The sequence below is a fragment of the Zonotrichia albicollis genome, chromosome 2 (genome assembly GCF_047830755.1).
Source record: "Zonotrichia albicollis isolate bZonAlb1 chromosome 2, bZonAlb1.hap1, whole genome shotgun sequence".
NCBI lineage: Eukaryota > Metazoa > Chordata > Aves > Passeriformes > Passerellidae > Zonotrichia > Zonotrichia albicollis.
The window spans coordinates 69,206,129-69,230,654 of record NC_133820.1 but is presented as its reverse complement, the minus strand read 5'-3'; the positions used below and the strand labels follow the sequence as shown (position 1 = coordinate 69,230,654).

At 40.1% G+C, this 24,526-nt stretch overlaps 1 protein-coding gene across 10 annotated transcripts in view; it reads right to left on the bottom strand.

The window, feature by feature from the left end:
- The window catches only part of ENOX1 (ecto-NOX disulfide-thiol exchanger 1), a 352,587-nt gene that overhangs the window by 124,034 nt on the left and 204,027 nt on the right, over nt 1-24,526 (bottom strand). For 6 of the 10 annotated variants that reach the window (XM_074535456.1, XM_074535458.1, XM_074535459.1 and 3 more), the window contains 2 exons: nt 8,290-8,424; nt 7,293-7,430 (listed from right to left, as the gene is read on the bottom strand). In XM_074535456.1, the coding sequence (XP_074391557.1) occupies nt 7,293-7,430; nt 8,290-8,299 (148 nt within the window). In that variant the 5' untranslated portion in view covers nt 8,300-8,424. Of the gene's footprint in view, nt 1-6,831; nt 6,945-7,292; nt 7,431-8,289; nt 8,425-23,000; nt 23,112-24,526 lie in introns of those variants that run through there. The other 4 variants (XM_074535457.1, XM_074535462.1, XM_074535464.1 and 1 more) reach the window with 3 other exon arrangements.

The window sequence follows — 24,526 nt, the reverse complement described above, 5'->3', positions numbered from 1 at the left end:
AAAGGGAGATACTACACTCCTAAATAAACCCCCACTCTGCATTCAACACAAGCTTTGCACTTAGCACTTCCCTCTATGCAGCCCTGCTCACCTCTGGATCTTGTTTATTTGGGACGTTCAGCCCTTCATACCATGTTAAAAAGTACTGTTTCTCTTCAAGCACTGAGCAGATTTTAATCATTATCTTCATCCCTGGCCTCAATTAAGGTCTAATATAGAGGAGGTACTTGAATGACCTAAGAGGCACACTTAACCCTGATAGCGTGTCAAAAGGCACTCAAGAGTTTCTGCCACATTTCCTCTGGCTGTCAAATCTTTCTCTCCTTTTTCTGTTGTAAACTGACTGTGTTTGTTCCTAGCACTTTAATGTCCCCTGGAGTGAAGTCTCCTTGAGTAACACTCACATGATAGAAAGTGTGATTAACTCTGCAGGCGCTTTTCAGGTCAATGAAAAAAACCTACTTGTTACACTAGTATATAATACTTTAAAGATGCTCCCAGTGGCTCCACACACTGGGATTCCCACAGTACCTATTCTCTCTCACCCTTGCTGTTCTCCTGTGTCTCAGTAATAAGAATACCTAGTTTTATCTGGGTATAAGTGCAACACTAATCCTTAAGAGTACGTTTCATACAAGTGTAATTATTCTGATGGGTCATTCAGATAATTTGAATGATAGATCTTTTCCTCTTGACTAAAATGTTTCTATAGGGAAGATGTTAAGATAGAAAAGAATTAAAATAAAATTAAGATTTTTTTTTTTCTCAGAGCATACCTTACTACATTTTTTTTGCATCATAGGCCAACTTCTTAACAAAACATGACACATAAAACAGGTTGGGAAGCCGTAAGAGATGAAACGATGCATTCTGAAGATACCTTGTAACCTTGAGAGGGTTGTAAAATCTATGGAAAGGTGTGGATTTTATTAAGACTTTTGATATCTTTTTTTACAGCCAGATGTCAAGGCAGTGCAGCATTCAGAACAAGGGAAAGGACACTGAATTCTACTGTGCCATGGGGCTGCTGAACTCTTCAGCTCTTGTGATCCGCAGCTTCCGCAGGCGGGGGAAGCTGAGCTTGAGGAGTGCCCCAAACAGTTGCCTGTGCACACCAAAGCTTACATCTGGAGAGTGCTAAAATTCAGTCACCAATTATAGATCCTCAAGCATTTTTTCCCTTGGAAAAGTGACTATCTTCAGCTCATTATGCAAGTGACTCACTTCAAAATTTTTGTGGATAGACTATAATGAAGTAGCAGGAGTTAAGTGTTAATTACAGAAAAGGAAGCTGTGTTTTGTTAGGCATTCTCTTGGATGCTGTGAGTTATGGACTCATCAGCACATTGGATTAGTGGCTAAGCAATGGAGTGTAGAAAAAGGAAGCTTTAATAGGTAACAGGGTAGCAGGAGCAGAGTGAAATGAGACTGCCAGATGGCTACCAGTGGCGCTAAGCCTTCAGTAATGGAGAGACCACAGAAGAAGAGGTATACCCACGAGAGTTGGGAAAATCCTCCAGCCAGCTGACTTCCTAAAACCTTCAGCACTGTACAGTCTTTCATTGCGGAGCTGCTGAATATAATCAAATATATCTTGATTTTCTATTTGATTTGATTTTTCTTCATTAACGTTACAAAAATGGTACACAACCAGAACAGTGAGGAATATGTTTACAATTTAGTCAGCATACGATGACCGGCAGTGAACAATAATTAATAAAACATGCCTGGACTCTGAATATAGTGATTGCCTGTAGTTACAGTCTTCATTCTGATGAAAAAGAGTCTGAATATTATGACTCCACTTTTAGGCCTCAAGGTAATAAAATTCTGGGAAAGACATTTAACCCTGTGTATTAAGATTTAGGAGTCTCTAGATCAAAATTTCACAAATCTTTCTGTTATCAAAAAATACATCTGGGGTTGCAGTTTCAGGATAACTACTTACTGTAGCAAGTATTGCTTCCAAAAATGAAGTTTTCCTGAGTTATGACTTGTTTTGGATAGATAACTTCTAGTTTGGGGAACCTCATTCTATTTATTAATGATCAAGAGGAGAGCACGTTGGAGAGAGCAGCACTTCAGCACTGATTTGCCTTGTGGGTCTCTCCCTATGAAGTATCTGGTACCCAACACTGTCAAAAGCACAATCCTGAGCGAGGTGACCTGATTGGAACTGACAGCTCCTATGTTTCAGTGAAATCAGGTCAAAAGACAAGTGTGTGGGGAAAGCAGAGACAAATGGAAAACAGAAAGGTTGATGCAAGTGCCTAATATTTCACAACCTCTAGTGTCTAAAAAATACATGCCTGAAGCCACAAAAATGGTGTTCTTTTCTATATCTTTTGGTAAGCATGATGTTAGGCTTCAAAGGTTCCTAGTCTCTGATTTCACTAGGATTTTGTACAAGTGGTCAAAGTCTATCTTCAGGAAAAAAAATACAAAAACTGGGTGTCACTGAAAATCTTATTTTGTATCTTGAGTATCTTGAGGTTGAGACATATTGGCCAGACTCCTATGGAACAACGTGCCTTAATAATTACTCTGTAAATAAGCAGAAGGAATCAGTTTTCAGACATAGCCTTGACTTCCAGGCAGACCTGTAACTTTCATCTTGGATGTCTGCCCTTGTGGTTTGTTATTTTTCTCTGTAAGAGCACAAATATGCGTCACAGGGCATGAGCTCAACATAAAGGCTAAATAAATTACCACTTGTGTACCACTCTTCAGGTCCATTTGTGCTGGGGAACTTTGTGACATACACTATTTTTGACTCACAAATGTTTAGGTCATCTGGAGGAAAGTGCCTCAAAATTGCTTCCTGTTTCTCAGAGCACTGGTTAATTAGTGAAAGGAGAACTGAACTGAACCAGAGAAGTAAATAATTTTCTCAGCAGGATACCTTCCCTTAAGAAACAGGTGGCCTGATGGTATTTGCTGAAATAAATGAAAGTTCAAGAACCTTAACTCTACGAATGTCAAAATTGCCTTTAAAAAGTACCAGTGTAAAAGCAAAATAAAATATTCTCAGTTGGCTTAGGTCACTGAGTATTTCTTCTAGTCCTACAATCGAAAAAAACAGCAGACTTGAATGCACTTGAAAGATGTGCTTGAATCAGAGTTGCTGAGTGCAAAAAGAGGATTTAGTTCTCAAAAAGATGAACTACAAACTAACCTTCCTCTCTCACCTGACCATTTTTCTCAGTCTCAAAGCATAGAAAACAGCAATTTTAAGGCCTGGATAATTCAAAAGCAGTTTAACAGATTTCCTTCAACTTTACCAGATCTTTTTTTCCTCTGGGCTAAAAGCAACCGTGAGAAAATTCAGCCTAAAAGGCACGTTCTTTTAAAGAAAGTATAACCTGCTGAAAGGGGAAATTTAGACTGAAAATACTTTTCACCCATAACTATTCCACATTAATCTTTAACACTTTAACTAATGTTTTATTAAACTACGATTTATTGTATGAATTATGTATATATAATTTATAAATGCATATAGTAGTGTATATGCAATGCAACAGCCAAATACATGGAAAAAGTAAGCTTTCTGAATAAGTGCAAGCAAAATATACGTTGACACACAAGAGATATTACTTAACTATTAACAGGAACCCATCTTTATAAATGAAAGGTTCTGACACTTGCCCAGATCAAAAATCCAATTTTACAGCACTGGGAGATAAGGAATTAAACAGAGTGCAGATATCACCTAAACTGGTATTAAAAGGTTAGTAGTGCTTAAAATTGATTAGTTACCAAGATCAGAGAGCTGTCATTCCAGGCTGAGAGAAGAGTATTGGCCAGATGTTGCAGAAGCTTTAGTTGTCATTTTAGCAAACTCTGGAGCTAGACAAGAGTTTCACAGATTGCAAACTGGGGAGCATAACTGTTACAAGGCAGGCATCCCAATGGGTTACACAGCAGTGAAGCTAAGAACTGCTTGGGAGGAAAAAAGCCTTGAGAAACTACTAAAAAGACTTAGTAGCTCATATGGACTCTATACATATGAGGACAAAAATGCCCTGCACAGCAATCAGGTTTGGGGAAGGAAAGTCCATGAATGCCTAAGTCCTTTGAGCACTGATAGACCAGAGGACTAAGACGTGTGTTAGGACACAGGTGAATACCATCCACCACATTTCACGCTATGGCAGGCTACGTAAAGATCACATTCTCTCCAAAATTAATCTAAACTACTCACTGCTTTTGTAGCTATCAACAAGGCTAGGAAGAAAACAGAAAAAAACCCCAACCAAACAAAAAACCCCCAAACCAAAACAAAAAAACCCATAAAATTTTAAACATGGGCAAACAGCAATGGGCCATGGTTGTGTCATTTTTATCACAGAGAAATGTAACAGATAACAGTAGTAAAAGCAGTATGTGACTGCTGACAAAGCTGCCTTCATTACTAGGCTTAGTAGCAAAAAAATGAAAAAGCTGGAAATAGCTAGGGAGTAGTTAGATATTTGGTTGAATACAATGATGCAAATCCTCACTGAACACAGATACAGTAAATATATTAGAGCAAATAAATCTATAAGTAATTCCATGGCAAGCTGAAGTTTTGCTATTATGGATCTGCCATAAAGAAAATGTGTCAAAAACTTATGAATCTTAAGGAAATATAATAAAGCATCAAAGCACCTATTTACCTTGAAAATACAAAGGAGTCTAAAACAAAGAAAACAAAAGGATAGGAAAGGAAAGAAAAGAAGTTATTCAACACCTGTAGAGAAATCAGGCAGCACTTCAGTAATTAATATTTATTACTTATGGCACCTTTCGTACATTGAAAATGCTGAACAAACATGAACTGACTTGTACAACATCTTTACAATACGTGATACACATAATTATGGAAATTACAACAGGGGGCTGTCAATGGTATAAGATGCTGGATATCCTCCCTTGTGGGGAGAAGCACTGCATCTGAGACGAGGCTGCCATGTAGGGATTGCACAGCACATCTGAGGACAAAAATTTACACCAAAACTGAACAGACAGAATAGAGCAAGACAAAAAGGAAGGGCAAACTCCCACAGTATATGCAACTAAGATGATTATAAATGAAAGCAGCAGAAGCTGATTTTGACATGTGACTATTTTCAGGTTGGAGGTAATCATGTTCAAGTTGAGCACAACATCTGCAGGCAAATCCCCGCTGGAAAACGGAAAAAAGTTGTATTCAATATCATTGAATATTTGGAGTTGGAAGAGACTCACAATTATCATGTCCAGCTCCTAACTCCACATGGTACAAATTATAGCATGTGCCCAAGAGTGTTGTTGAAACACTTCTTGAACAACAGGCCATGACCACATCCTTGAGTAGCTTGTTCCAGTGCTTGACCACCCTCACAGAGAAGAACTTCTTCCTAATAACAAATCTGAACATGCCCTGATGCAGCTTTATGTCATTCCCTCACATCCTATCACCGGGCACCAGAGAGAAGATATCAGCATCACCCTCTGCACTCACCTTCACTAGGATGTTGTAGACAGAAACTCCTCAGCCTCTTCTTCTCTAAGCTGAGCAAAGCTAGTATCCACAGCTGCTCCTCACAAGCCTTGCCCTCTAGTCCCTTTCATCATGTTCGTTGCCTTCCCTTGAACACACTCATCACTCTCATACTTTCATATTTACCACACACAGCTCTCATGGTGAGGCTGCACCAAAGCTGAGAAAAGTGGGATAAATGCTTCTTTTGAGTGGTTAGTTACATTAGACCTAATGCACACCAGGTTGGCCCTTTTGGGCACCAGGAGATATTATTCACTGATTCTGAGCTTCACATTAACAAAACCCAGCAGATTCTTTCTGCAGGGCTGCATTCCAGCCTCTTCTCTCCCAGTCCACTCATACATCCAGGATTACATAGTACCAGGTGCAGAATGTGGCACTTGTCCTGATTGAACATCACACAGTTGGTGATTGGCCAGCCCTGTAATCTATCCAGACTCCCTCTTAGGCCAATCTACCCACTAGAGAATCAAGAGCTTCTCTTTTATTTCATATCATCAGTAAACTTAGTGTGGACTCAGCTTCTGCATCCAGATCATTGACAGAAACATTGAAGAGCATTGGATCCCAAGGAGTGGATGGCTTTGCTTGTTTCTTTTAATCAGGAGCATGGGGTTAAAGCTAGAGATCACCAATGAGTTCACAGCCTCCACCAGCTCAGCTCTCTGCTTGAGACTGATTCGTTATAAATCAGCTTTCTTGCAGCTTAGTGTACCAGCCTGTAAAACAGATAACTCGGAGCCAGACCGTCAGCTGTGAACTGGCACAGCTCCACTCACTTCCCAGTGTCAGGAGGGGGCATATTTGGCCAAAATTAATCATCAGGCATCCCTGGTGAGGCCAGCAGAGTGATTTACATCATGACCTGGCTCACTTCATCCATGTCTACATGGAAAGGCGCAGACATGACAGGATGCTGCTCCGATACAGATATTACACAGCTCTTCTTAAGCTGAAGTGGCAGTGCAGCTTCCAGAGGGAGTCTGTCATATGCCTAGCATGTGGCTGGTGTCTACAGGGCACCCACCCATATATAAATAATTCTTCTCTACATCACAGGAGCAAAGAAGTTTTAATGTTTCCAACTAATTTGGCCTCCACTGTTGACAACAAAGTCTGCTATGTCCAGTTTTATCTGTAAAATATTGATAGTTTTAAAATAGTGTTTTTGCGGATGTTAAAATAAGTGATCCCTTGCAACACTCTCCCAAACTGTGACTGGGAAGTAAATGACAAAGTCTAACAAGAACAGTCTCTTGACATTCAATTTTATGGAACCAGTCAGAAAGTAAATAAGCACACACCTGACAGGAAAGCTTCACTTCACTAATATCAACTGAGCATATGAACTGGACAGGCTTCATGATTTTCTGCCCAATTAACACAACTCCAAAATCTCCAGTCAAGAGTTCTCAGCCCAGGGTATTCCTTGGCAGAACCTCAAGACATCCTGCTTGAACAGAGAAACAAAAACAAATGTTCCTCTTACATGACTTGCCTCCTAGTCTTGACCCAGCATAAAGATTGATGGTTTAGAAGTTTGATTTCCCCTGAGAGTTTTAGTTTTTCACAAGGTTAAAATATAATATGGATTACATACCTACTACAAGAAGAGACTAATGCACAGTATGCAATATTAATCATAGGTGATGTTTTCAGAACATAAAAATATAATATCCTCAGAAAACATTCCATATATTTTTCAAAGGACAGGAAGAACTCATGACTGGTGCAAGTGATACTTATAAAAAAAGAAAAATCTTACCTGTCACAAGCTGCTGTCCTGCTAGTCCTACTGGAACCATCCCCAAATTATTCATAGCTGTAGCCCAAGCTGTGGGATCAGTGACTGACATGTTAAGCTGCGTGGTATCTATAGCTATACTTCCCAAACCATCAGCTGCTGCAAGAAAGTAAACATGCTGTAAGTACAAAAGCCAATGCACCACAATTTTTAACCAAATCTTTCAGTGAGAATGAGGTATCACAAACACTCTTTATTTTATTTCTTAATTATGATTCTCCTTTAGATCATTCATAATAGTTCTTGGTATTGTATAATAGAGTATAAAGACATTGGAAACATTCAACAGATGTAAATGGTACAAGGGAAAGAGAAAAATATTTCACCATGAGGATAGTCAAGAAGTAGAACAGGCTGTGCATTCACCATCCCTGGCACCTTTCAAGACTCAACTTCATAAAGCCCTGAACAGCTGGTCTGACCCTATCTCTGGCCCTGCTTTAAACAAGAGTCTGGTTCAGAGACCTTCTGAGGCCTCTTCCAACCTCAATAAATTGCCCTGCAACACTCTGATAGAACTTAATGATACATAAACAGTTGTGGAACTTCCCTGAAACCTGTGAGAACCAAACACACCCCAAGGAAAGAACTGCTTTCCATAAGGTGCAATGTTTAATAATGTAAAAGATTTAAGAATGCATTATTCCCTAACTAAAAAGAGATCAAACAAATTCCATTCATAATAGCAAATACCAAGGTTTTGGTTCTAAAGCCAAAAGAGAAGTATCATTAGTATGGTCAAAATAGACTGAGTCCACCTATGGATCTTCCTTCGATGGAGTAGAGTGGTTGGGGTAGTTAAGGGACAGCACCTTAAATGAAAACTGAATATACTTGATACTGAAACACCAGACACAAGATGTGATCACACATTTTTGCTTCTCCCCTCCCCAGTCACACCTGCAACCAGGTCTTCCCAGTTATTTTCTTACAGCCTTTGCAGACTTGAGATATTTACCGGCAGCCATTGCTTTTCCCTAGATCCTTTTTCTTCTGTTTGAATTCTTCAGTTAGGAATAATTAGCTACTGTATTAGCAGCATCTTGAGATGGGACATCACCAAGCACAGGGCCCTCACACAGCTCATTAGGCTCTGAAAGAGAAAAGATGGAAATAACTCCAAGTGCCAGAGTCAAAGCACAACAACAGACCGACCCCTTTGGGAGGCACTCGAAGCTCCTGCCCACTCCCTCCGGATCACCTGTGCCAGCCTCGGTGCACACATTGCACAGCCTCCACAGAGGCATTCCAGCAAACGCTCCTCCTCGCCTGCTGAACAAACATACCACGCGTGAACCTGTCAGGCCACTGAAAAGCCCTTCACAAATTAGGTCTTATCAGTAGCTACACAGCCTCCTCGGCATGAAGGCATCGTCTAAAAGAACATATTAAGGGATTAATATGAATTTTTTTTTAAAACTGTTAACAATTAACTGGTGTTGCAAGTTTCAAGGAAATAGTCATCTGTTCTGAGATGGAAAGAGGAAAGAAAATACTATGCAATGACTTACAGAATGGAGCCTGCAGATGTGGCAAAGAAAACCTAACAAAGCTGAGGAAGATGCCTGCTCCTTAACTAACGCTGTACCCTTGGCTCACAAAGGTTACTTAACTCAAAGCAAAAGTGCAGTATCTGTTTCTAGCTAAAGCACATTGCTCTCATCAGCTATCTGCCAGGTCATGAATTTTACATAAGGGCAACCTCTTGATGTTGGTATCATTGCTTGGGAGGCTCACCATGTTAACGCATCGCTCATCAGAAAGGAGGCTGAACAGGTGACAGGTGAGAGGTGTGAGCAGTCTGTGAGCTCCCAGCACTTCCAGCAGGGACAGAAAACACTGGGCTGAGGATGATCACATACACAAGCCCAAGCTACTCTTTGTGCAGCAGGTATATGGGACTTTGGGTTAAGGAGGGCCACATTCATTTTTTTGACTGTGCAGTAGCCTTAGGGGTCTGATTCAGGGTGTTGGGTACCAGGTACAAGTGTTTGGGGCGCTTATTAGCACTGTGCAGGTGAATCTTGGTCAGTTACGCAGCCCTAGAATAGCTGTGCTGACTTTAAGAAACTACTTGAAAGACCATAATTAGGAGGTTTCCAACATGCAGACCCTAAGGACTTGTCTTTTGAAAAGATACAATTAACATAATTACACTATATTTTAGCTTAGTACCTCCCACACTTTTCTTTTTTTTCATTTCATGTGCATGAAGTACAAGCAAGAAAGTTTTATGTATTAGTTCCATGACACTGTACAAATCATTTCATAGGAACATGACAAAATCAATGTCTGTAAAAAGGAAGAGTCAGGCTCAGACAATGGTCTACATTTTTTGTATGTTGTAATTTACAAATAACCAGTATACTATGCTAAAAAGCATTTTGTTCAAATCTACAGCGTGTCTACTTAAAAGTCAATATTTATCAACACTTAATATTTGAATTTGCAATTCCAATTCTTATTTGATCTCCACTATTCATTATACATAACATAAGATATTTTTATCATAAAATTAGCTTTTAAATAACATCTATAAACAGCAAACAAACACTGAATGGAAGTCCTCTGCAGGGAATGTGACTAACATAAGGCATGGAAGCCAAGATTTATGTCATTTATGTCAAGTTTTTAAAAAGTGGGTGTGTCCTGTTCAGCTCTTTAAGCTTGTACTTAGCCCTTTCCACTGAGGCTGTAAACTTCTGACCACAAACATCTGTTTTGAGGTTAGAGCTGGCTGAATTATTCCCTGTCAATAAGTTATTTCTTACTTAGTACAGCCCTCCTTGCTCTTTATGAATCACTGCCAAATCAATCCCAATTTACAAATATAGGCTGAATAGCCCAGATGAGAGTGGTTCACCTCTTCCCCTGACCAGCAGCCTTGTTGCCTTGATGAAGAAAGGAGCACTTAAAAACCAATGGTGATGAAGTACCCCTTCATACCTTGCAGTGCGCTACTTGCTTGTCCCAATAAAGCAACACCACGGCTAATGGGGAGGAAGGAAGTACTGCCCCATGGTTTTGGGGCAAAGGCATCTCAGATAGGCATGGATTGCTGGAATAAGAGGAAGAAAATGGGTGTTGGATTCCCTCTGCCACCCCCCTTGCCCATGTTTTACTGTTTGATGAAGTGTGTACCAGGCAACAGCTCTGCTGCTGAATGCTACACACTCTTCTGTGTAGCCAAGCCCACATGCCAGTTGCCCCAGTTCTGCAAGAAATGCAGGATCAGACCTCAGTCTACTGGGAATGACTTTTTGGTGTTTTCCTTCTGACATGTTCACATATTTCAAATTTTGGTAGACTTTCATGAATTATCTACAAGTATTTGTTAAAGTCCTTGCAGAGGAAGAAGAATATAACACCCTGAATACGAATGAAAGCATATTCAGTGGGTTGAATTGGTGAAACTCATGGTGTACTGTACCACCAGGTCTGCCCAATGTGCCAAGGAAGTCTTTGCCCAAAACAACCTCTCGTAGCCCACCCTGGCTCTGGGCAGCTTTGCCCTCTCTCTGACCACCAGGTCTGCTGCTTCATCAAAAGTACCTGGATACAGTGCAGGGTGAACCAGGGGGAAAGCCATAAAAGAGAACGTGAGGAGCCTAAAGTGGAACTAGTTCTATCTAACCAAGAACTGCTGCAGGCTATTTTGTCAGTGGAAGAGAGCTGAATAACAAGCATAAACGAACCTATGAACGCTGAATAATTTGCAGTAAGCTGTAGGCAGAACTAATGCTCCATCCTGAAGGACACAGACTGTAGAAACTAGCTCTTTTAAGAAGAAAAATACTAATTGTGAACATCCCTTCTAGTGACAACTCAGTGGTTACATTAAGATAGAGCAACATAATACGGCTAAAATAGTCCCATAGGCATTACATACCTGATTTAGACTCAAACATTAGCTTTTGTTTAAAAACTTCTGAAAATTTGTATAGAGAAGGTTTCATTAATGCTTAAAATAAAACCAGCTTTGGGCAAATTTTAGCATTTCTTTGTGCAGCTCTGACACTGCACTATTACACCCTTCATGACACTGGAAATAAAAGGAAGGAAAATAAACAATTCCACTGTCTAAGTAATGTAAAAACCAAGATCCTGAGTTTGATGAGAAATACATCTACTAGCAAAGATTCTTGCTTTCTTGATAATAAATTGAATCACTGTTACTGGTTAAACAGGCAAGAAAGTGTAAGCTTATGCAGGGATCTTGTGTAACCTGAGCAGACATTAACCAACACCATTTCACTGACACCACACCTTTAGAGAGCATTCCTGATTTACAATTCACGAATACTCCTCCGGGCATTAATGACCTCAAGATATATGTAAAAGAAATCTGCTTTTATAAAAATTTGTGCATGCAGGTAGCTCTACTCCAGGGGAATAACTTCAGAAGCAAATAAAGCCATAATCCTGATTTACAGGAGAAAATGTATAAAATATTCTGGGCCCTGCTATTCCTTGATGTTTGGGAGAGGCAGGGACATTAATAAAAACTTCCTGATTTGAGAATTTCTGATTAAAAAAATTTTGATGCCAAACATTTTATAAAGTGATTTCACATTATACTTTTTTGGTGGGCTCTCTTTTTGCAGACATGATGCAAGTGCCAGTCCTTGGACAGTGAATTGCAAGAGACATTTAGACTTCCCTCAGACAGGTTGTCAGGAAGATAAAGCACCCTCGAGTCCATACCAATGAGCACTTCTCAGTCATAGCAGTCATAGCAGATTGTACTTAGTGCACATATTTTATACCAGGCAATTAAATGCAGTTACCCAAATGAATGCAGAAGTCGGTTATATATTGTGCATCAATTATCACAGGCAATGAATGCCATGAGACAAAGAAATTAACACAACATAAAACTAATTCAATAACAGCAGATTGTGAAGTTAAAATCCTACCCTTTAGATATCCATAACACCACAATGAGTTACAGCACAGAGTGAAGCTGATTAAATGCACCACTGTAACGAGGCTCTGTGGAGTGCCTGGGTCAGCAGCCAGCCCTGGGATGCAAGAAGGAGGTTCTGTGCCCAGCTCTGACACTGACCTGCTGAGTGACCTTCAGTCATTTCAGCTCTTTGTCTAATTTTTGTGACCACTAAATCCTTCAAGGAAAAAAATGATGGCATCAACCTTTTGAAACCTGGGAGTACAAGTCACAAAGTCATTAAATGCTATTGGTGCTGGTTCTTGAGGAAACACAGATGGAAAGGAGCAATGTGGAATCTTGTGAACTGTTACGTGTAGGCGAGTTTTCCAGTTCTTAAAAGAAAGGCAATTTCAAAGTGTTTGTTACTATTCACTGTGATTCATAGGACAGTGGTCATTAGGTTGGTCACACTCCACCTGACCTGCCAAAGTACAGGTCATTTATCAGGCTACCTCCAGCTGTCTTCTAAAATATATCAAGTGTTTTGTACTGATTCTTCCCAGTGTTTTGTTTCTCCAGCTGCATACAGGACTCCCAGTAAAGAAGGGAAAATAGAAAGAAAAGCTAGACAAGGATATGCTGTAAGCCACTGTTCATTTCTTTCTGACCATCTTATGATGATGAAGAAAGATGGGACTAGCAACAATGAAAATTATATTTTTGCACCATAGCCATCCTCCTGGGCTACATGAAAAAAAAAAAAAAAGCATCTCCAATGTGATTCTAAGATGGCTTTTAAAAATATTTTTGATATTATTGCATATGCAGTGTTACAAGAAGAGGCATTATTTTGCATGGTTAATGGTATGTTAACAGCTAGAAAATGTGACCTAAATTCAGAAATTCAAAATGAATTGAAGGGAAACACTTGTCATAAAACAATTTGCAAAAACACATTTACTACAGCGAGTAAAAAATTACATCAGTTACCAAAACTTTTCTGGAGCAAAATTTTTTTTCTGGGAAGGGATCCTAACTTATACATCCACTGTATGCTTAATCTCCCAGCAGCTCTACTGCAAAGACCAACTGGTTTCCAGCATCTCCAGAGTCACCCTGTTTACATGGAATTTTCTGCCACATCTCTCTTTTACAGGAGGCCTTTGAAAGCAAAGATTAATTCTGCAGGAACCAGCACTTTCCTTAGGAAAACAGCTTCATTAGGCACAAGCTAGGGAAGATAAGCTCCCTTAGAGCCTAAATAAGAGCTCTGGTTTTGTGTTCACTCACAGAAGCTTTCAAATTTTTTTGTCTCATGAAGGATTTAAAACACCTTTGTTCATTCTGTATTATGCCACTAAAAACCTACATTGTCATCTTATAAACTCATAAAATATGTGCTGGTGCATTAAGACCTTTCACTTTTAACTATGTAAACTGAATATGGAGGTTTTCCCAAAATTGCAAGGGATCCTTTCCACTGATTTTCACTAAAAAACAGTTAATGAGTAAATCATGTTCATACTGATAGGACTAAGACAACTTAGAGAAAAATCACAATATATTTACAGTTTCCCTCTATATTCAACAAAGACAATTTTACAAAAAATATTTTCTGGAAGAACTGCTCATTTGAGATGCTGCATTACTTAAATCCACTGTCCCAGCACGTCCTGAAGATAACACATGGTACACACAAAGGCCAGACTTCCCTTGGAAAGCAGAACTCTGCAAGATTTCAACAGAGAAAGAAAAATAAAACAGAGGTCTCCAAGATAAACAGGTATTCTCTGGTGATGCTCCTTGAAAGGTCACTCAGTAATATTTCATGGTAAATCCCAGACTTCACTGGCATCTCAGAGCAAAGCCTTAACAGGTTACAAATGTGCTTTTTGTTTTGCATGTATTTTAGCAGCTGCAGTCTGATTATGCTGAAGTCCATAAATAACAGAATCTGGAGGCACATTAAGCAAAGCATTATAGAAGTCCAGCTTACTTACTGAAAAAGCATATGCAGTTCCAAAATCATCTGGAACAGAGAAAAAAAAGCCATATTGCTGGCTAGCAATGCAGCACAGCCTTGATAAAAACAGGTCTGATTATTCCTCGAACACAAAACCCTGTTGTGAATTGATGATTGCATCTCTGTTTTTCACCCTGCCAAGATGGCTTGCAATTGTGACTCACTTGCTTCCCATTTAAAAGAACAGTGTCTTACTGACTAAATTAGGACAATCCTTTCTTGAAATGCTGCATTTTAACTTCATTTTTATTTAACAACAACAAAATATTCTGAAATGTTTTAATTATTTACAGCAGTACTATAATAGCAAGCCTTTTATCACACTACTTGCTACTAAAGGCCAGTGATTATTTTAGAAGCATGACATCCCACACCAATGCATGTCAGACAAAAGGGGGAGCCTTCGACGAAGATTTTGAACAAAGACACTTCAGCAACTTCATTGAAAGGCTGAATACTGAAATGAGAGGTGCTGGAATGCCTTCTTCATGCCATAAAGTACCTGGGGGAGTCATACGGGCTATACATGCTATTTAGAGATTTAGGCTTGTTTTGTTTGTTTTAATTCAAGGTTTGTGGTGATAAATTTTGCTTCAGAGAAAAACCCACTATCTCTTCTATCAGCTTACATCTGTCCTCACTCTGAAAGCTGCCATCCCCTTTTAGCACATCACACTCAGGATATTTTCTCCAGCTACAAGATCTAAATTGCCAGTGCGCTCCCTGGGCTCATTTATCTTGCAATTTTTCCATCCCTCTTAGTATACCTCCTGTTCTCCATTTACCTCATAATGCTTTTTCTTGCTTTTCTTTGCATTATTTTGTTTCCATCCATTGACTCCACACTCCCCCTACAACGCAGGCACATCTCTTGCCTTAATCTGCCATGGGCCATTCTCTCACCCAAATATCTCTTCAAGATGTTACAACAACCAAGATGTTACACTGTGCTGTTGTATTAGGGAAGGCAGGGATTCACCTCACCTAAATTCTGCCAATGTAGATGTCTATGCTTGAGCTTTCTTGCTGTTGTTATTGCCAATGGGGAGAATGAGATACTTCTGCCAGCCTGTTTCAGACACCTACCTTGCCAGGCAGTGAAGCTCACCTTGGAGGTGCACATCTCACTCCCCTGGCTGGAAGTCTAAGCTGCAGTTTTGGATATGAATATCTGTTTTGTCAGGCACCCACGGGATGAGATGAGCTGGGCTGAGCAAACTGTGCCTTGGGAGCTCAGTTGTCACTCTGCTACCTGCCTGCCATATGAATCCCAGCAAGACACTCAGTCCTGAGGGACTTGGCTCCCACTCCTGTCCTTTGCCTGATAACTCTGGCACAGCGAGCTGCAGGAGAACAGAAAGCACAACTCAGTTTGCAACAGCTCATGAGAATGTCCCCAGATATAGATACATACAAATTAGAGAGAGAGAGAGATGGTTGTCTTTCTGATTATTTTTCTGCCCATCCCCAGTGAATATGCCAACATATAACTATTAGTGTTTGACAGCGGGAGCTGCCCACTCCAACACATTTCCAACAACTGTGATGCCCTGTATCTGCCTTTCCTCTGGAGAGAAAATTCATCCTGGACCTTTTCTTCCTACTTCCAAATGATGAATCCCATCTCCTCAGCCCCATTTCTTTACCAGACACTTAACTTTCTTGCTCCTTGTAAATCCCATTTTAAAGATCAGTGTAAATCACACCTCTTGGCTATCACAGTCCCGTTTCTGCCCACCAGCCTTGCCAAGGCTGCTCCTGGCTTTCTTTATCATTCTTGCCATATTTGGGGACAGCATCTGCTTTTGAACCAGAAGTGAGGACAGCTACAGGGAGTTTCCCACTGTCTTTTCTGATTTACGAGGTAGTTTGCCATAGATAAATGAGGGAAATGATGAATATTTTCCACCTCCCACAGGACAAAGCAGAGCTTCCAGGGTCTTTGTGCTACTGCATACCCATTAGCTTTCCTCAGAGGCTGAATTAAGTTGCTAAGCAGAGCCAGGAATTTTGCCTGTTTTCTAAACAGTTGTTTATGGGATCACTAGCAAGTTACATAAATTTAGGATTATCACATGCTCTGTGGGCACTGAGGGAGAAGCAATTCCACAGTTAACATGAGGTCAGATCAGGAAAACAGCAGCTACTATGTGTGCTTCAACTATGATCAGGCAACAAAAATTATGTCAATGCTTCTGCCTTGTAACTAGCTGTCAGGGGGCCAGGATGGAAAAGGCTAGAGCTGCAAATCAGGGTGAACCTAATGATGCTAAAAGCCCTTTTTTTCTCTAGGTGGTCCTGCCATACCTTTACCTAGTCAACAATCCTTCCATTCCCCTTTCCCTGAAACATCATCTTGTATGAGCATTTCTTTTCTTCAATTTCAGTTACAATTCTTCAGGGCAGGAAATCATGTGGTTTTTCCCTCAGGCAAGGTTAAAAACTACTGGAAATGTGGCATTCCTTGTGCTATAATTGGACTGATGCTGGCTTTAGCCCGGTGCCTTCCAGGCAGGGGTATCAGTAAGGCAGCTCTGCTCTAAGACACAGGGACAGGGCCACCCCCTTGGCAGGCTTCTGCATAGCCCCTTGTGCAGCCAGGCTTTCATCTCATTTGAGGCTTTTAAGGTGCCACTTTGTTGTAAAACTAGGAATAATGATCTAGGAATAATGATGATCACAGCATCCTTCTCTCTCCTCATGCACTCCTTCCACCTCTTTCATGTAGTTAGTAATCCTGTCATCCACCATTTTTCAAAGTGTTGTACGTTTGTTTGTCTTTTTTTACTTGAATTATAAGCTCTTCAGAGCAGAGAATTTGCCTTTATCTGTGTTGGTAAAGTACAATGTCAATTTACTGCACTATATAAATATTTTCTAATAAAAAGGCAATAACAAGAATAATATATTTACCATAATACAGTATTTCTATCCTTCAAGATACAATCAGAAACAACCCAAAGTCAACAACAAGACCAAAAGATTTGTGGACCCTTTAACCATGAAGCTGAAGCCATGAAGCCACTTTGTGAAACCTTGGTAAATTAGTTACTTATATTCATAAATAGCAGCAAAGGTCCTTGCAAATTGACCCTCTGGAAAATATAAAGCAGAACATAACCAGTGTAAACCAGCAGAGCACTGCTCCACATGTGTATTATAAGGGGCACAAATGGCCTCCCAGTTACTTTTTAAACAAATTCAATGTTAATACTTTCACTGCAACATTATGAATAAAGCATTTGGCCTGTAGCTATGAATATGGTATCTCATGGCTTTTGACCTGTTGGTTTATATCGTCATCCAGAAAATTTATGTACCATGTTCTCTTGGAGTCAATCTTGACTCACCCCTTGAATGTGCAGAGGACACGGCCCATGTAGAGGGCTCTGGGGTGCAGCAGTTTTTCCATCAGCTTCCCCAGTGTAGCTGGATGGCCACCACTCACTACCCTCCCTACCGCAGCACAGAGCTCTTCTGGCACACAGGAGGAGAACAGAGTGCCAGGGTCAGCATCCAGGCCTCTTTGGCACCATCTCTGCCCGTGCTGTTAATGGTTTCTTTGTTCTTTAAAGCTCTGAGGTATCAAATTAATCAAAATAATGGCGATGATGCAAGAGATTAAACTGACAGGAGTATGAACTGCCCTTGTTTATCCAGGTGATACTACAGGAAGTGCAAAGCAGATACATGTAGAGGACAAAGCCCTGTCCTTGGAATTTATGGTCCGAACGGAAAATGCTTTGTGAGACCACTATATTTCTGTCTAAAATATATGGTTTAATTTAGGAGTGCCTAAGTGACCCCAGCAGCTTCTGATATATAAGTGGTCAGGTCAAATGACCTCTATGTACTTTCTTGCCTGAAGCTCAGAGCAACGGCAAGTGGAGCACTTTGAATGGATCCCATTTGTTATTCTTTTAATTGCCTACTAATATTTCTTTTGGTGGGAAAGACTTAATAGAGCCCTTCTGCCTCCAAATGTCTTCCAACTTATCCAAACTGCACTTCAGCCAAAACAAACACAGGTCTTCAGTTCTCTAGAAATGAAAAAGAAACTTGACAGGGGTCCAGGAGATTCCTGTTCCGCATATAGCTCTGTAACACACCTTTGGCAAGCAATTTAAACCATCTATACCTTGATCCCCCACCCATGAAATGGTCTGATTATACTTTCTTTATCCCAGACTTTATTAATCTTGCCTAGCCAGGCTGTTCTCTGATAATGGGGTATGTCCAGCATCAAAGACCCATGACCCGGGCCTGCAGAAAACACAGGATTGCATCAGGTTGAGGAATATTCTTTCCCCATAAAATTCAATTCTAAAGCAGAGCGGAATAAATCAAACAAACAAAACAAACTCAATTATCACATTTTCCTATGGAATTACTGTTTATCTGAACGTGAAGAAAACAGCAAGTTTCCTTTAAAAGCACTTGCAATGAAATTCACACTCTGTCAGGTGTAAATTACAGCCTGTATCTCATCTTGTTCTATCTAGAGCTCCTTTCATAGTCATGCATAGCATCAGTGTACAAAAATATTTCCTGCATGTGATCAAGCAAGTGTGGGCATGTAAGATGCAGGCAAAATATGAGACTTTTAAAAGAATGTTTACTGGTATCTTAAAAGAAAAAGAAAAGTTTGTAATCATGCCATTTCTCAATCAGATAAGGTGAACTACAATTGTCCTTGAGAACACAATTCAAGTAAATCTAAGAAATATTTTCTTTAAGAAGTCGCAGAGAACTGAGGTAGCTAAAAATAAATGACAGAAAGAAATAACAATCCCAGGAACACGATTATGTTGTGCAATCACAAATACAGTAGATCACTTAAATTAAGGCCGGATCATAATAGAGTTGCTCAGTGGAATAGCGTGGAAAACAGGCTTTTCATCTTTTTTCCCCCCAGTGTTTTATGCAAGATCTGATTGCATATGCTCTACAACATCTAATAGATTACTTCAGACAAATATCTTCTCACCATAGTAAACTCTGCAGAAGCCTGGTTTCTGGTTCTAGACTCATCTCTGAAATAGTGAACTCCTCCCTGAGTCCCATGGATTGGAGATACTGCAAAGGGCATCACTGCCACAAAATGAAGCATCACTGAGTTTGGGAGGAGTCACCAGATGGAGTTGTAGTACACTTACACTGTCATGTTATTTCAGGGTCCATATTTCAGGGTACAAACAAGATTTCAGCCTGGGTAGAAATTCAATATTGTTAATCTTCTTTAGGACAACTGTGGCTAGGGGCAAGGAAGTGGTGTATTTAGTTTAATTACACGTCCAGAAATGCCTGAGCTAGGAAATTCTCTCTTTAAAGATGGCAATTTCCTTTCATTTAGGAATAGTTTAAGCGTCTTAATTGTTAAGCTATCTACACAAATACTATACCTCAGGTTTACTACTGATTAGGTTTCCAAATGCTTATCAGTTGGTAAAGACTGGGTATCTGTCACAGTGCAGAAAGAGAAGCAATAATTTTCTGAATGATAAAAATTTTTGGGGCACTAAAATTAAAAATCTGCTCATTCAAATAGGGCCTGAACAAAACAGTTTTGCATGACTTCTCAGTGAATGAAATGTCATACCTGCTATGAATGGCTACAGAACTTCTGAAGATTCTGCAGACAGGCCACCTGACTTTCCTGTCATGTCTGGCACAGGTTTTTGCATTTTACAGGATAAGACAATCAGGCTTTGACCCTTAGCTTCCTCATAATCAACATTTCGGCTAGTAAATTCAGTTTAATTGGAATTTATTCATATTTCTGAGGGGAGTTTAATGATGGAAAGATTCATACTTCATCTCATCTCAGTGGTACTAAGATTCACGTATGCAGATCCATCACTGAGAATGGCCTGGCCTCTGTTAGCATTAATTGGAGCATATTAAGAGACTTAGCAGAAAAAAAAAATCCAAATATGAAATGTCAAGAGACAGATCCATCTAGTTTCATATCCTGTAGTTATAATATACCTTAATTACTGTTAATTAGGAGATATTGTTCCTGGTGGAAGATCATCTGACATAGTTTCTATTGGTGATTAAACACAGAATGGAATTCAATACATTTGTTGAATGTGGGATCTGTTTATTGTGACTGTACAATTCTATCTAGAGTATCATTCCTACTACAAAGCAAAACAAAAGAAAGTCGCATGTCAAAAACATTTCCCTTGACTCATGATGCTTTAATATTCCCTGCTGCCTCCTTAAATTTTCTGCTGCTGGCCCCTTAGGACTCCAGCACATGTTGCAGCTCCCACTAAGGAGGGATACGAGGCTTCTCACTGGGCTTCAACTGAGCTACATCAGAGCCTAAATGAACAGCAGATATAGGAAAAGGCTGAAGGAAGACAAGTGCTACAGGAATTGACCTCTGTGGAAGAACAGTCAAGTTGGACAGAGAATCAATGAAGGCTTCAGTATCATTTGTGAAAGAGTAATCTTTGATTTACTGGAGGACTGCTATTATGTGGAATCCTTTCCTCATACAGTGTAAAATACAAAAATTAGAAACTCAGGCTGAAGGCATGAGCTCAGCTTCTACTGGTATCAATACAGTTTGCTCACACTCATTGATCTGTGGCTATATATGACCCTGAAATACATTTTGCTGGGCTGCCTGAGATCTTTGCTCATGCCCAGAATAGAAATGATGGGATTGGTTTTATCACTGAAAAGTAAGCAGTGCATATCTTCTGCCTGCAAAGTAACCAAATTAACATTTGTGAAGTAATCTTTTCTCAGTTACCAAAAAAACAAAGAAAGGGAAAAAAAACAACCCACCAGCATAATTGGCTAGACTACTTGTACTAGGAAAAGTCTTGGTTTTCACAAACTCTGTGCATACTGGTTTCCTAAATACTTGTTTACTCTGAACTGCAACAATTGTGATAAATCATTTGCTATTTACTCTTCAGTGCTGCTATATGCTTTGGGCAAAGATTTTTTCTGTTCATTATTTATTTATTTCTAATAGCAAAATCACAATTTTAACACATTTTTCCATTCCCAGTGATAGATTTTATCTTTGATATGTGATCCAGTTATTTAACTACCTCTCCCTACATCTCCCATGAATTGTTTACACAGCAACTTGGCAGCATAATTTGCATATCACAGGAAAGATCCCATTACATGTTCCCAGAGGTGCAGTTTCATGAGCTTTATCACTTTCTTGCACCTAGGCACATCTCAGAAGCTGAGTGTCTGGTTAATCCAGAAAGGCATTTCTTGGCTGCCAATAGTAATTAAATATTAATAGTGCAGTTATAACATTTCCAGCCACTCAGAACCTATCCTCCCATTGTCTTAGACAAATATAACACCCAAAAAGATATTTATCTTTTTATACAAATTTTTCTGTCACAGGAAAATCACAGACCTTTGTCTTTAATGCATTCTGTCCAGCTGTTGCAGACTTGACCTAAAATAATTAAACAAGGAACAAATGCACAAAGGAAAAAAGTTGGAAAAAAAGAAAATATGCTTAGAAGCAGAGGAACTGAACATACCACGGAAGAGTCAGAGAGGATGTGGAACTGGACATGGTATTTGCTCTCCAGACTCTTATTTGGTGACTGAATGGGACAATAGCCCTAACTGCAGGCTTCATGGTGATGAAATGTCCATGTTTGGGTGTATTCCAGATTATTCTTCACCATTGTATAAAACATTAAAAAATGACAGCAGCATGACTTTCACTGAGAGGAGCACTCACTCCAAGAGCACTCTACCAACATCAGTGCATACAATCACTATGTGATTGTATGCATTGATGCATACACATTGATGCACTAGGGATCAGGGCACAGGAATTAAAGGGAAGGCAGAACCACGAGTCAAACACCAACAAATTTACTTGCATAAAGCACTGCTGCCTCCAGATCTTTTCCCAATATGCAGAGAAACAGTACTGTGCCTTCAAGAAGAATTTTCCAATGCACTTTTGGGGGAAACAAACATTGCAGGTACAAAATTTTGTTAACTTTGATTTTCCCTCTACAAATCCACCTTGCAGTAAAAGACTACTTACATGAGGTTTCAGAAATGCAGACTCTCTGTGAATTTGGATTCTGAGCTCTGGAGTAGAATTCTTAACAAAACTAAGGCACTTTTCAGAAAGTGCCCCACGCAAACCTAGTAACACCCCTCCAGTTCCATTCAGTGCAATAGCCAACCCAGTATCCTTCTCCCTAGCAATACAAAAAAAACACAAACTCCTCCACACCAGAGAAGGCTTGAAGAGAGAGAAAGGGTTGATTCACTGACAAAACTAATGGGCTATTGAGTCAGTAGCCTTTGAGTCACAAAGTCAACGTCAGTGAACATTGATCGAAACTGGTCATATCTCACAACCCAAGATTGCATTATATAGTGCAATAGCCAGCAGTCACAGTGACAGAGCAACAGGGAGATGAAGCACAGCTGTCTTCTCAAGTCCAAGTATAGCCTGGTGGGCAGGAAGGAAAATCAGAGCTGTTCCTGCCTGTTTAAAAGAGAGCATTTAGTTTTTGAGCCTGTCAGCATGATTCTTTTTGAATGCATTATGTTCACTGACATGCCACCCTGACATTTTGTTTAGTAGTACAAAAAAACCCAAAACCTACGACAAGAGGTAAGGTTATAAAATCAAATATGATGTTTTCTGCATGTTAAAAGAAGCATTGCTTCCACAGAGACCTGGTAGCTCGAACAGCTGCAGCGCAGTGCCAGTACATGAAAACCAAAAAATGGAACTGACCTGGGTTTCACGGTTCAAGCGTGCTGTGGCAGGGATCCCGGCACGACTTCCAAATTCAAAGCTTGAATAAACACAGTTGTAGTTTCTTGAAGTGGATGCTTTTAATGAAGTCTGAAAAGGGTGAGAGAAAGGGCATATATTCCTGGAACTTATGTCTCTTAGGTAGAAATTCTGCCTGGAGAAGCCCAGCTCGTGACTGTTTGCTATTAAGACTGTTCAGGAGAGAGGGAGCGTCTTTGAGTTCACATACTTAATGCTCAGTGGTGTGTCTGCGGAGTGGCAGGAAATAAACAACAGCGAGGAGGGGTTAACCAGAGACCTGCTGGCTAAAATCTATATGCCTGGAAACAGAAGGGAGAGGGCTGCAAGGTCAGATACAGTTCAATTGTTTCTAATAGGGGGATCTGCCACAGAGCTACCAGGCACAGACACAGACACCTATCAAAGGCTGTACCCATTTTCCATCTCCCCCTAAAGCCAAAATAGCAGTTGTGCATGATGTCATGTCAGTTTTTCCAAACTGATCTAGAACGTCCTAATTCCCAAATATAGCATCACTAGGAAGCTATACAGTAAATAGAAGAAGAGGACAGAGAGATCAAAAAAGCCATCTATGCATGGTCCTCTATCACATCTGAAACTCCTAAATCACACCCTGAGATGTGTTCTCTAACTTATTTCCTAAGACAGGTGTGTGTCTTATGAAATAATGTCCCCATTCTGCCATAACTGCATCAAGGGAACATCCACACAGATGGTCAGATGCAAGGAAAAGTGTCTCTGAGCCTGACAGGAGATGGTACAGGAAAAGTCCCTTTCCTTGGAGCCTATCTACCAAAATTTCACCATTGCACCAAGTCACAATTGACTCAGCAGGCAGGCAAGGGAAGTGCTTTGTGAAGGCACCAGCCATGTTTGCAGACAGAGGTATGGAGGTGGGCACGGGGCACAGCATGTCCCATGTCAGAGAGTCCAGATGTGAGGATGGCCTCAGAGCAGGAGGGACAGCGGCTGCCCACTACGTGTGAAATGTGCAGAGGAAGAATGAGCTAAGCTATGCCTCCAAAGAGCTCCTTCTGCTGCAAGATACAAAGGATGCAGCAGACATGCTCAAGAAGATCCATCACAAGCACCAACATTGGCAGAAATCAGATATGGTTGCAGACATTTCTCTTTGGCTTTTTGCCAGCAGCTTTTCTTAGAGAAGAAAACCTTTCTTAGAGAAAGACCTGGGATACTGCCTCCCCTTCCCCCAGAAAAACCCAAATTCAAACCCAACATGATTAACTGAATTGGTGGACAATGGTATTGAGGAAACACTCAGTAGCAATGGAGAAATATACTGTAAAGCATAAAGTAGTACTGTGATTGCATGCATTTTTTTTGCATACAGAGTATTTATAGATGCTAACCTGGGCAATTTCATATCTCTAGATATTTACTCTGTGCTTGTCAAATGAAATGGCATTTTTCATCCCATTTTGACTGGAAGAGAGAATTTGTTTGGATTATAAATTGTTTAGAAT